Source organism: Cynoglossus semilaevis, chromosome 6 (genome assembly GCF_000523025.1).
Source record: "Cynoglossus semilaevis isolate Cse_v1.0 chromosome 6, Cse_v1.0, whole genome shotgun sequence".
Lineage (NCBI taxonomy): Eukaryota > Metazoa > Chordata > Actinopteri > Pleuronectiformes > Cynoglossidae > Cynoglossus > Cynoglossus semilaevis.
This window is the reverse complement of record NC_024312.1, coordinates 12,889,813-12,900,087: the sequence shown is the minus strand read 5'-3', so window position 1 is coordinate 12,900,087 and position 10,275 is coordinate 12,889,813. Positions and strand designations below refer to the sequence as shown.

The following is a 10,275-nucleotide window of genomic DNA, read 5'->3' as shown; positions in this document are numbered from 1 at the left end:
TGAATTTTCGGTTTTTCCACATCTATAAGAATTACATCCCAGTTTAGCAAAAGGCAGCTTCTAGTGCCTACCTTCAGTTGAACGTAGAGGTTCCCCAGGCTGCAACAGACTCGGCACTCCAGCATCTTGTCATCGTTGTTGTGTGCGTAGCGCAGGGCCTTCTCGTAGCTTTCCAGAGCTTTCTGGAAGACGCTGAGACCCAGGAAGGCGTTGCCCATGCTCAGGCACACCTGTCCGTTCAGCTGCAGACTGACAGTGGTGCCCTGCATGTTTAGGCAGGTCTTACAGTAAGACACCGTTTTCTGGAAGTCGCACAGTTTCTCATTGCTGCGTGCCAGGTTCAGGTAGCCCTCTGTCAGGTAGTCTGGATCCTCCATTTCTCTGGCCGTGTCGATTTGATCAAGCGCATACTGCAGAAAGACAGAGGGTCGGCAATCCGAGCAAGTAATGTTTTCAAAATTTTTATTTAAATCATCTGAGAAGACACCGGGCCTCTACTTTAAAAGTTCTATGAGTGAGAGAAAAGCTGCTTGACTGAAGATGATTATGTCAACAAGACACCCCACACTTGGACTCAGGTTGCAGGACACTTATTTACTCTGCATCGCATGGAAGCCACAAATTAACCCATGCTTTGCAGGATAGATGGAAAGGGATGGGAAATGGGTGACCTTTGACCTCTTCTCTGAAAATGTTTAATGGGCAATTTTAGAAGCGTAACATATATAATGTAAACGCAATAACTGTGCCGTTCGTAACTCTGCAAGGTATTAGAATAATTAAATATGCAGTGATATCCAGTTAGACATGCACTGTATTGCTGCTGGTACAGAATAAGGGATAAAAGGGAGAGCTATAATTTTAAATATTTAGAAACTAACACATTTTCTATATTTACTTCTTATTAAACATTGAAGGTATACATTGTTTGTAGTGCATGGTTGTTTTACAGCCTACCTTGAGCATATCTTTATATTTTCCCATCTCTGAGTGAGCTGTGATCAGGCATCCCAGCACCCGAAACTTCCCTCCAGGATCTGAGGTCTTTTCCAGTACCTTAATCCACACATACAAGGCTTTGTCAGTCTGGTTGGACTGATACAACTTCAGACCCTTTTCTATCTGCTGCTTGGTTTGGTCCTGGCCCATTTCTGGTGCAAGGTGCCTCATAAAAATATTCATTTGTTTAGGCCATGAAATTCAGTGAGGAAGCAAGAAAGTAGATCCTTGCCATACACAGAACGATTCCAGAGAAGATCCCTTGAAGTTGATCCTTGGGGAGGTTGGTGCCAGAAGGCCTACCAGGTCCCGCTCTCTCAGCTCCGACTGAGCCGAGATGGAACGGAAACTGGATCCACTGAAGTAAAACGGTGATACACAAAGATCATTCTCACCAGTTGCCTTATGGAGAGGTGAAAGACTGGAAAAATGTCTTCCCCATTTAACCCTGCAAAGATCTCCTCTCACCATGAAGTGTAAGAAAAATTCAACCTCAGATTTCCATTTGAAAAACGCCAAAGAAACACGCTTCCTGGTGGAGTGCTCGCAGCGATATCCTAGAATATCTGCTCCCTCCACACCCCGGCGAAAGGAATCTCAGCACCCCCCCTCCACCTTCCTCTTACTGCTGGCGCTACAGCAGATGGCCTTGTCACTCTAGACCATGTGTCCCTTCAGGAATTCTGTCCTGCCCTCAGCAAGCGTTCCCAAGGTCACTACAGCTCCTAGCGATCTGTCTTCGCACCAAACCTCACTGGTCGTACGCTGCTGTGTAAATTTTTGCACCACAACCATCTGGGGTATGAATAACATTTAGCTGCCTGTGGATCTGACCAGACTTTTCCTCTACTGTAGGGGCTTCAAAGAATTTCTTCCCAACATTAAACAACTAGACTTCAGCTGGTGCTTACAGTGCTGCAACTTCCTATTGGGAGTTCTTATAGAGTTGCATATATGCCCCCAAAAAGCCCCCACCCCTCATCTCGGCGTCAGCAACTGATGCTTAGAATAGTTCACCAAGTCTGACATGTCACTGGCTTTGGGTTTCAACTGCACAGCCTCCTGAACCGCATCAATGGGATCAAAGTTTTGGCTCGTCTGTAGTACCTTTCACTCCTTCAAACATGTCACTGTGTGGAGTGTTTTTGGGACAGTGATAAATGTCCCAAAACCTGGGAACACAATGAAATCAAACAGATTTGAGCATAAAGCGATATATTTTTTATGTTTACAGCAAACGTTGAACTTGTACACGGTGCATTCAACAAAGTACTTAAAACAAGGAAAATACACTTATAAAAGGTAGAAAATATCCTTACCCAGTATGTCTTTGCACAATAACTTCAAATAAAACTATTGTTGTATTTACCAAACATTTCAACTTACACATTATTTATACACACATTTTTTATGCTGAAGTTTTCATAGTTGCAGATAAACTAGCTCTGCTCAGAAAACAATGTTTACTCATGTATCACTGGTTACAGCACTGCCATTTACACAACAACATATACTGACCACAATAGATTGACATCACTTAAATGCTCTCACTGTTTGAGCATCAGCGTTAAAATGGAATGGGTGACACAGAAACCAACTGTGTACATTTCTTTACATCGGGTCTCCTGCAGGATGTCTGAACAGCGATGCTGCTGTCATTCACCTAAAGGTCCTCCTTGATTCCGGTGGTTCTTGTGTGGACCACAGTGACCATCCACTGAGCACATTAGGCTAAAACAAACTGCCAATTTGTAAGCAGGATTTTTATCCCTCTGATAACTGACACCACTGATGTAGCTGGGTTGAACTTCAAGGTGTTTGCATCACCTTTCTTACATTTATCCCTGAAAACATAAATGCAGCCATTACAGCTGGCCACCTTCCACAGTGAAGGGACGCAGCTCCACACCTCGGGGAAGCGTAGGCGGGTGAAGCTCTCCAGGAGAGGGTTGTAGCACACCAGGGAGTCTCCTTCTGCCACGACGAAGATTACGTCCATGTGCACGGCAGCGTGCATGCAGCCTGCAAACGGCAGCATGTACGGCTTTATCTGGCACTTTTGAGTTGAGGTGTCAAAGCACTGAATCAGGCGGGACGGCTTGGTGAAAAAGTCCATGTCATTTTCCTCTCCTCCCAGCAGATAGATTGTACCTCCCAAATTAACCCCAGCTGCCCCAGACACTGCCGTATCCAGCTGGCTGGTCTCTGTCCACATGTTGTCCTTTACTGTGTAGTAGATGACCGCATTTGAAAGTGTGTCCTGCAAAGTCTTTCCACCTAGTGAGTAGATCGCATCCTCAGAAACGACCGAGACCATTGTATGGTGGAGGCGGTCTCTGGGCAGTGGGGCACAGCGTTCCCAGTCCATAGTGTGCATGTTGCATTTCCACATGCGACGTGGAATAGACCCCCCAACCACATACAAGTCTCCTCCGTGTTTACAGGCTGCGGTGATCTGGTGACACAGGCTGTTCTGTCCACTTACACTGATTGCGTCGTCCTCATCGCAGTGAAGCGACACAGCTAGGGAGTGAGTCCTTGTCTCTTCTTTGCCAATTAGGTAAATGTGGACATTCTCACCAATTTCCTGTGGATGTAAATGTTGAATTTTCAGATGTGTATAAAATCTAAATTAGATTGAAATGAGTCACTTCAATTATGCTGCACGTTACCTTTAGATTTTCTCGAAGAACAACAGAAAACTCTTCTCTTTCTACTTTATTGTGGTTTATCCATGACTCAATAGCCACTGTTGGATTTTGGGAAGTAGGAACTCCATCTAACCACAAAAACATTATAATATCAAACAGGCATTAATATTCAAGTTAATTCCATTACTTGGTAAATTAGACATTCATGTAGTCATTTGTGACAGTTTTAAAGAGAGAGTGGAGATACTTGGTAAATTAGACATTCATGTAGTCAGTTTTAAAGAGAGAGTGGAGATGACACAAGTGTTTGGTGTCATCCAACTGTGACAGGTTACACACCTTTGAGGATATCCAAAAGCAGACATAGGGGCAGATTGAGGAATTCTTCAGTCTGATGCAACTGAGCGAGATGGATTTTAGCACAGTGCTTGGCTGCAGTATACAGCTCCTGGTCACTGTGTCTGTCTGCAAGCCACATCACCTAATATTAAGAAGAGATTGTGAATTGATATGTGCATTGCTTAGCATTGTTTATTATTAGGACAGTGAAAATAGAGGCTCACCTGAAGGCAGCTCTTGACCTCTACTGTCCGAGATAGGAAACGAGAACATTCCTCAAACAGAGCAGTCAGCTGGTACATGTCTGCCATCTCATAAGTGTCCTGCAGCTCCTCTAGTCTCAGCTTAATGGTGCCGTGGTATATGTAGTCAATCAGCAGTTGGAAGACAGTGGCACTGACATCTTTCAACTCAATACTGCGATTGTGGGACTCTTTAAGATTCGATGTAAACATTGAGCGAAAGTAACTGCTCTGTGCTGAGAGCACCAATCGGTGCAGGTGAAACTCTTTGTTGTCCACTGTGATGTTGACATCAGCAAACAGGCCGTCCTCAAGACACAGGTCCATGATGCTTTTCACCACTCGGCTGGAGTGTGAGCGGTCAGTGAAGGTGTATCCTAGGAAGTAGTTCTCCTCTCCCACGGAGCCCCCAACACTGAGGCCACCCTCCTCATTAGACTCCATCTCTCCTGGCCGCGTAAAACAAACAAACAAACAAACAGCAAAACAACATTTTAAATAGTTTTTGTATAATTGTAGCACATATAATGTTGCATTACTCAATCTCCGTATAGTGTTCAAAATCAATTCATTCCAACATAATCACAAATTACAACTTGAAAGTCACGTCAACGCCACAGCAGCATAGATGGGAATCATTATATGTTTAATTTATTCATGATGTACTGCAGCAGTATTGTGTGGAACTGTAATAGTTTCAGCAGTTTGATTGTTTACATGCAGCTGTGATGGGTAACAGGCTAAACGTTAGCACTCACTTATTTACGCACTGACTCCTTAAATGTTTTAACCACTATGATAAAGGAAATAATCTAATTATTAACTTGCATATTACACAAAAGTCACGCGTTAAACAAAAAAGAAAACGTTAAAAAGAAAACCATCGCAGTTACCTTTATCTCTACTATTTAATCATTCGGGACCAACTGACCTCTACACCGGAAGTGATACAACTCAGATTGTTGGCACAGTACTACTGCTATTGCCATCATGTGGTGAAGCTTTACAACTACAACTGTATAGATTTAAATTAATCAGTAGACATAAAAAAATGTGACGGTACAACGTTAAGTACGTCGAAATAAAAGTTAACATTCAAAGACAGCATTTTTTACAATATAATCGCCTCTGTGAATTTGTATTTATAATACCCGTGACCTAAAAGAGCGACAATGCTACGAATAAAAGTCAAAAGTATGAGGTGGCTGAGCAAAAGTATGTGAGTATGTCTACCAATCTTAGGTTTTTCTCTTTGTACCTTTTATTTTACACACATTAAAAGCAGTACAAGTACATTTTAAATGAAGGTAAAACAGGTCAACTGCCTCTGTGATCCTCTGAAAATGAAAAAACCAGAACACCTTTTAAAAAGTGATTGCTGTCAGTGCTGTTCATACCAGAGGCCAATTGGCTTTTGTTTCTTTTTCCAAGAAGGAATAAAATTCTCGGTATTTAGCCCGAGGTGCCTCAGTCAGTACTCACCAACGTGGATGAGGGAGAGCGGTGCAAGGAGGGATGCATTGGATTATCTATTGGTAATGAGAAACAGAACCATGAATATGAAAATACAACTTCAAATCTGCCTCCAGGTTTTTCTGATGCTTTGGTGTCAACAAGTTATGCAAGGTAAGAAGAAACAGAATATCTTTAAATGAAAAAATGTTTTATGTTTTGTGAGAGCACTATAAATAAATCTAGTGTCTAGGAAAACAGTTTTAGTACCGATGGACTTCCTGTGATAAGAGAATTTCATTCAAGTAACTGTGTTTCTAATTCAGATGTGGCCACAGGCTTAGATCCAACTTCTAAAACCAGTGACTCAGCTGTCTCAGATGCAAACCTGATGTTTGAGGTACTCTTCACAAAAGCTGTTTGTTAATAACAAATTCATTTTGAAGTGTAGAAAATTCATTTTCTTTTTAAACTTCTCCTGCATAGATTTTGCTTGGTGGTGTGGAGCTCAACCAGGACAATAACATCATGCTCCTTGATGAAGAGATGGCATCGATGAGGGCGGGACGAACGTTCCTGTTCAAGATCAACGATAACATCCCTAGAAACCTGAGATCCATGAAGCAGATGATGACCACACTGGAGGGACAGAGCGGACCCTTAACTCAGACACAGTTTGAGGGTCTTCTCCTGAGCATGGTGTTCTCTGCCCACCAGGCCTCACACCAGGAGATAAGGGAAAAAAAGGAGGTCTGGGGAGGTGTGCTCCTCCAGCTGGTCAATATTACGGTTCATGAACTGCGTGGAAATTATCTTGTCAGTTATGCGGAATAGACATAGAGTGTAGTCAGGCAGCGTATTTCTTTGACAAAAATAACTTTATTAACAGACAGTAGAAAAAACAAGTGACAACATAATCTTTTGATTGAACTAGTGAGAATAAACTATTCACTGCATATAGAACAATTTAACAAGGGAGAAAGGAATGTAAAAGTGATTCAGCTATTTTTCAGGTCACTTCTTCTTTGACTGCGTTTGCTTCTGTTTTGTATTATTCTTTGTTTTGATTTGACATTCCTCCAAAGAAGCCAGTTTCTTCTTGAGCTTTGCATCCGCAGCAGGACCTTTCCGCTCCCTGCCCGAGCGCTGCTGACTTCCTCTTCTTCTCTGTGCCTGACTGCCCACTGACGTTGAGGCGCCGCCCTCCTCCTGCTGCTGTACGAGCCCATTACTGGTCAGAGAATCCTCCTTTTTCCACACCAGCACTGTCACACCTGCCAGAAGACATGATGTTGTTCACTTTACTTATTTACAGTGAATCCGCCAAGAGCTCACAGAATATTGCAAATGTTTTTACCCATTCCCGATCCAATCACATCACCCAGTGGATTGAATTTGTTAAGCTGAAAAATAAAAGAAGAGCAAGAAAAAAACCCCAAACAACTTCAGTTCTATTCTCAGTACATTTTTGACGGTGTTCAGTTACACACATACTCACAGATTTAATCCCTGCAGCCGTGGGATCATGCAGCTGACAGACCAGCTCTGCTGTGTTGGAATCATAAATGTCGATGGTCCGTAGGTCACCTGAGTGAACACGGTCATCAGGGTATCGGCCGGCCACAATCAGGTCATAGACAGGGTGCCATGTGGCCTACAGAACAATACAGAACATGTGTGTCACCACAGGCATGATAACTGTCTCACTATAGGGAACAAAAAGGTGTAGGTAAGGTGTTTCTGGTCTTAATAACAAAAATATGAGGTAGCTTTACTCCCATTGAAGTTACAACAATACATACGAACCTTGATGGGTGTTAGATGTTGAAACTGTCTGTGAGGATGCTGGATGATATGTTGAGGCTTTGACCAATCAGGGGACGAGTAGACACGGATCTGGTCATACTGATCTGTGGTCAGCAACTTAGTGCAGTCGAGAGGGTTGAAATAGGCTGTTGGATGAAAAAGTGTCACTTTTGTTCACACACCTTTCGGACTGATGTCTACAACCATTTTAAGTAACTAACATTTACCAATAAGGTGTTTTTAAGAACTAGGTTATGTAACTATTTGAAAATTCATATTATTACATTGTACATTTCAAAATAAATTACTAGAGTAATTATTATTATTACCTAGAGTGAAAAAAAAAGAATATAGAGAAATAGATTGTTACCTGAGTTAACAGCCTTTTCATGAGGCATGTTATGCAGGAAACTTGTTTTGTCTTTTATGTTCCTTAAGTCCCAGAGCTTCACTGTGTGGTCAACTGAGGCTGTGGCCAACAACCAATCACAACGGGAGTTAAATTCTGCGTGCGTCACTTTGGCTTTGTGTAACTTGTCGCTGAAGATCTACAGGAACGGTGAAACAAATCTGGTGTATAACCATCCATTTCTACACAGGGGATTTGGACTTCAACAAATGGTCAACATCGTCTCATTTATTTTTTTCACTTTACTTGTGAACATCAGATAGCAGTGAACATACCTTCTTTCCATCCAAGCCCAGCAGTACCAGCTGACCCATATTGTCTCCTGTCACGAGCATCTGTCGGCTCACAGACACATCCACACAGCAATACCAGTAACTGTGGGGGACAAAGAGGCAGGGGTGACTTTAGTGATACCACGGTTAAATGCCGGTAAGTGTTAAACGTTAAACTGCCGAGCATCAGTCTTCTTTCCTCACCAAACATTATGGTGATCATGACCACAGTCTTCAGTTGTGGACAGCGTGGTGGGTGGGAGGCCCTCAAAGCTCTGCACGGTCAGTTTACCCTCACCAGAGGCCACATAGACTCTGGAAAGGTCCTTGGGGCAAAACTTCATCCCTCCTATAAAGTCTCCTGCACCATTCTGTGCAGATGAACACAAATGTAAGCTGATCACGGCCCAGTTACTGGCTCCACCACACACACTATTGGTTTTACACCAATTAGGGGCCATCTAATAAGAAGACTGATGCCAGGCCACAACGTTTTGTTTTTTTAAATCTCACTCAGTCTTACTTCAGTGTGTCTGTCCTAGAAAACACCGTTAAAGTTCTTCCATTGAAATCTCGAAGCTCTGCCGTACCCCCCATAGATGATATAAACAGCTGTGAGGAGTTTAACCGGTTAAATTTCAGGTCTGTAACCGAGTCTCCAGCCCCCATCTATGTACAAACAATACATAAAAATCAAAATTCATTGAAATAAAACAAATTTGCACATATTTACTACTTACTAAAAACTAGACGTACTGACTGCCTGGTCAATGAATAAACATTTTCAAATGGATCAACATTTTTAACACAAATGTTCTACTTTGCCAAGACTTACCCCCTGAATAAAGGTTTTTTCTGCAGGAGCCTGAAAGTCCCACAAACAAATGTCTCCACCTTTGGACCCTACAGCCATCGTAGTGGGGTGAATGGGATTCCACTCCAGACAAGTGATCCTGCGGTCAAATGGGCTGACAGCACCATGGAAATGATATGATGACAGTAAACGAACAAAGGGCTCCTGAAGGCACTGGAAGAGAGGATAAGGTACAAGTAACAGTAATGTGCAAGAAGAGACAATAGTCGATTTTATTGGAATGTTATTTAGTTATAATAACTGTTCCTGTTAGTTGACTAAAAAGTTCCTAGTAAATACATTCTTGCATATGCATAAACGCCACCATGGGTCCTGCAGTTTGACAGACATATGTGTGAGGACTGAGATGCTACCTACGTGAAGGACTTGGAACTTTATTTTTTTCTGTCACTTTTCATTTGATTCATGATGATTAAGAGTTGGTCTCACAGCCAAGTGTCTCACCTGTCTCATTTGTGATTGCAGACTTTGTCCCAGGGTGCTTCTGTAGATGTAGTGCAGGATGTTGCCAGGTACAGGTCTTCTTTGTGTTCCTGTAGATGTAGGAGTACGGCAATGTACTGCAACAAACGGAATACGTTCAGTCATTTAGCTGGAGGTTATGACACGAGTATTATTTGTATTTCTGTCATGTTCTAGTAACAAAACCTGGTCGCCAACACACCTTGTTTAGAGGTTTCTCCATCTTTCTTGTTTCGTAGTTTCTTGGAGAGAGTTGGACCAGCGTTGTCAGCGTCAATGTTTTGCTTATTTCCTCTTCCCTTTGATCCAACTGAAACTGACTCCGCGGGTCGCCTTTTCATGTTTCATAAAAATAGAAGCCGTTGAACAGTACACTGAACGTTTGACTTAACAGTAATCTGCTATCGTTATACTACTAGTGCTCGTAGCAGTGTTCTGTTTCGTTAAAACAGGAGAAATACACGTGAGCACTTTAATGGCTGCGAATCCTCCTGTTTTTGCGTTTTAGCCGCTGGCCACTAGGAGTCAGTGTTTGTCTAATCTTCCTGGAAACGACGGGGTTTACAAATTAAAGAAATAGTAAATCAGTAAATCTAAATAAAACAGTTCAAAAGCATGTATGTGTTTCATATGCAGCTTTCTTTTACTTGATATTGTTGTTATAAATGTGCAGCAGCTCATCTGAAACTTTACAAGAAATAATTACAAATGAATATGTATTAATATGTATAATCAAGTTTCTTTCTTCTTTTTTTTACTTTTCGCCTTT

General features: G+C 42.2%; 4 protein-coding genes across 8 annotated transcripts in view; 1 reads left to right on the top strand and 3 right to left on the bottom strand.

The window, feature by feature from the left end:
- The window catches only part of rapsn (receptor-associated protein of the synapse, 43kD), a 7,788-nt gene extending 5,706 nt beyond the window's left edge, over positions 1-2,082 (bottom strand). Inside the window, exons 1-2 of the mRNA XM_025056595.1 lie at positions 958-2,082; positions 72-410 (exon numbers count right to left, since the gene is read on the bottom strand). Of these exons, the coding sequence (XP_024912363.1) occupies positions 72-410; positions 958-1,182 (564 nt within the window). The 5' untranslated portion in view covers positions 1,183-2,082. The remainder of the gene's footprint in view (positions 1-71; positions 411-957) is intronic.
- LOC103380264 (protein FAM180B) overlaps positions 1-6,548 on the top strand; it is an 8,462-nt gene extending 1,914 nt beyond the window's left edge. The window contains exons 2-4 of one of the 2 annotated variants that reach the window (XM_008312125.3): positions 5,821-5,857; positions 6,010-6,083; positions 6,170-6,548. In XM_008312125.3, coding sequence (XP_008310347.1) covers positions 5,821-5,857; positions 6,010-6,083; positions 6,170-6,517 — 459 coding nt within the window. In that variant the 3' untranslated portion in view covers positions 6,518-6,548. Of the gene's footprint in view, positions 1-5,380; positions 5,858-6,009; positions 6,084-6,169 lie in introns of those variants that run through there. The other variant, XM_025056596.1, reaches the window with a different exon arrangement.
- kbtbd4 (kelch repeat and BTB (POZ) domain containing 4) lies at positions 2,198-5,236 on the bottom strand. 3 transcript variants are annotated; one of them, XM_025056593.1, is made up of 5 exons: positions 5,163-5,236; positions 4,214-4,680; positions 3,990-4,131; positions 3,672-3,778; positions 2,198-3,586 (listed from the first exon to the last, which is right to left on the bottom strand). In XM_025056593.1, the coding sequence occupies exons 1-5, from the start codon at positions 5,221-5,223 to the stop codon at positions 2,726-2,728; spliced, it is 1,638 nt and encodes a 545-aa protein (XP_024912361.1). In that variant the 5' UTR covers positions 5,224-5,236; the 3' UTR covers positions 2,198-2,725. The 3 variants fall into 3 exon arrangements, with proteins under 3 accessions (XP_024912361.1, XP_024912362.1, XP_008310346.1); XM_025056594.1 differs by lacking the exon at positions 5,163-5,236 and adding an exon at positions 4,990-5,118; XM_008312124.3 differs by having other exon boundaries at positions 2,362-3,586; positions 5,125-5,228.
- On the bottom strand, positions 6,543-10,156 carry ddb2 (damage-specific DNA binding protein 2). 2 transcript variants are annotated; one of them, XM_008312126.3, is made up of 10 exons: positions 9,709-10,156; positions 9,489-9,604; positions 9,006-9,197; positions 8,375-8,541; positions 8,174-8,273; positions 7,860-8,037; positions 7,490-7,635; positions 7,182-7,337; positions 7,041-7,086; positions 6,543-6,957 (listed from the first exon to the last, which is right to left on the bottom strand). In XM_008312126.3, exons 1-10 carry the CDS (start codon positions 9,845-9,847, stop codon positions 6,698-6,700), a joined length of 1,500 nt encoding a protein of 499 aa, XP_008310348.1. In that variant the 5' UTR covers positions 9,848-10,156; the 3' UTR covers positions 6,543-6,697. The 2 variants fall into 2 exon arrangements, with proteins under 2 accessions (XP_008310348.1, XP_008310349.1); XM_008312127.3 differs by lacking the exon at positions 8,375-8,541 and adding an exon at positions 8,694-8,839 and having other exon boundaries at positions 9,709-10,147.
- Between the last annotated feature and the right edge of the window lie 119 nt (positions 10,157-10,275).

Excerpts from the sequence above, each read along its gene's own strand:
- ddb2 (XM_008312126.3), bottom strand. The coding sequence starts at position 9,847 with ATGAAAAGGCGACCCGCGGAGTCAGTTTCAGTTGGATCAAAGGGAAGA. Across the intron at positions 8,274-8,374 it reads CATGATCACCATAATGTTTG|TTACTGGTATTGCTGTGTGG; the intron begins GTGAGGAAAGAA and ends TGTCCCCCACAG. Across the intron at positions 7,338-7,489 it reads AACATCTAACACCCATCAAG|GCCACATGGCACCCTGTCTA; the intron begins GTTCGTATGTAT and ends ATTGTTCTGTAG.
- kbtbd4 (XM_025056593.1), bottom strand. The coding sequence starts at position 5,223 with ATGATGGCAATAGCAGTAGTACTGTGCCAACAATCTGAGTTGTATCAC. Across the intron at positions 4,681-5,162 it reads GTATCACTTCCGGTGTAGAG|GAGAGATGGAGTCTAATGAG; the intron begins GTCAGTTGGTCC and ends TTACGCGGCCAG. Across the intron at positions 3,587-3,671 it reads TTCTTCGAGAAAATCTAAAG|GAAATTGGTGAGAATGTCCA; the intron begins GTAACGTGCAGC and ends TTACATCCACAG.